This window comes from Antechinus flavipes, chromosome 1 (genome assembly GCF_016432865.1).
Source record: "Antechinus flavipes isolate AdamAnt ecotype Samford, QLD, Australia chromosome 1, AdamAnt_v2, whole genome shotgun sequence".
NCBI classification, from domain to species: domain Eukaryota; kingdom Metazoa; phylum Chordata; class Mammalia; order Dasyuromorphia; family Dasyuridae; genus Antechinus; species Antechinus flavipes.
In genome coordinates this window covers 591,967,276-591,968,342 of record NC_067398.1, presented here as the reverse complement: position 1 = coordinate 591,968,342, position 1,067 = coordinate 591,967,276, and the positions used below count along the sequence as shown (strand labels likewise).

The 1,067-nt window shown below is 59.2% G+C and overlaps 1 protein-coding gene across 2 annotated transcripts in view; it reads right to left on the bottom strand.

Annotated features, from left to right (window-relative positions):
* ZFPM2 (zinc finger protein, FOG family member 2) overlaps nt 1–812 on the bottom strand; it is a 539,216-nt gene extending 538,404 nt beyond the window's left edge. For both annotated transcript variants that reach the window (XM_051970971.1, XM_051970972.1), the window contains exon 1: nt 140–812. In XM_051970971.1, the coding sequence (XP_051826931.1) occupies nt 140–179 (40 nt within the window). In that variant the 5' untranslated portion in view covers nt 180–812. The remainder of the gene's footprint in view (nt 1–139) is intronic.
* Nucleotides 813–1,067: the final 255 nt, after the last annotated feature.

Here is a 1,067-nt window from a genome sequence, read left to right as displayed (position 1 = left end):
TCTCTCCGCTCAGTAGGCTGGACAAAGTTTGACAATTAAGCCAGTAGAGTGAGCTAATTTTTCTCCAATTACCTTTATTATCTTCCCACCCTCGTTGCCCGAAATTACAAGAAACTCAAAGTCCAGCACTCAAACTTACGTTTGATCTGCCTAGGTTTGCTCTGCTTCCTTCGGGACATTGCTACTGCTGCTGCTGCTGCTGCGGCCGCCTCTGTCGTTGCTGCTGCTGCTACCGCGGCTGCCGCGGCTGCCGCTGCCACCGCCGCTGCTGTTGCTACTGGGCTGCGGACGCCGCTGCCCCAGCAGCTGCCACGGCCCGCACCGTGGTCTTCTGCTGCCGCCTGGTTCCAGGTGCTCAAGAGGGACAAGAGATCAATGGGCTGGGTTCCCAGATGAACTGATCGACTTGCAGAGGTGCCAAAGCAGCCAAGGAGCCGCAGTCGAGGGAAGAGTATATGACAAGCAGAGACGGGGGACGGTGGGGAGGGGAAGAGGGGCAGGCAGACAGACAGGAAGACAGAGAGATGGGAAAGAAGAGAAGAGAGGGAGGATGAGTAAGCGAAGGGAAGGGAAGAAAGAAGAGAAAGAGAGAAAAAAAGAAAGAAAGAAAGAAAAGGAGAAGAGAGAAGGAAGGAGGGAGGGAAGGAAGAGAGAAAAAGAAGGGGAAAGAGAGAGAGAGAGAGAAAGAAGAAGGGAGGGAGGGAGGGAGAGAGAGGGAGGAGCGCGCCCGCTCTCTCTCTCCCCCTCTCTCTCCCAGGCTTTGCTGTGCAGATGCTGTCGCCGCCGCTGCTGCTGCTGCTGCTGCCGCTGCCGCCGCCGCCGCCGCCGCCGCCGCCGCCGCAGCTCTCGGGGCTGCGATCCACTCTGCCTGACTGCGGGAGGTGGCCGAGGAGCAGGAGGGGAGGGGCTCGCCGAGGCCGTGGGGAGGGGAGAGTTTTCCATCAGCCAAAGGAGGATTGGCTGCGTCCGAAGCCAGTCCGGATGCAAAATGCAGACCCCAGTTTGGGCCAGGAGGGGTGGGATGGGACGCTGAGAAGAAGGGTGTGGAGGAAGGGAGGAGGAGGAAG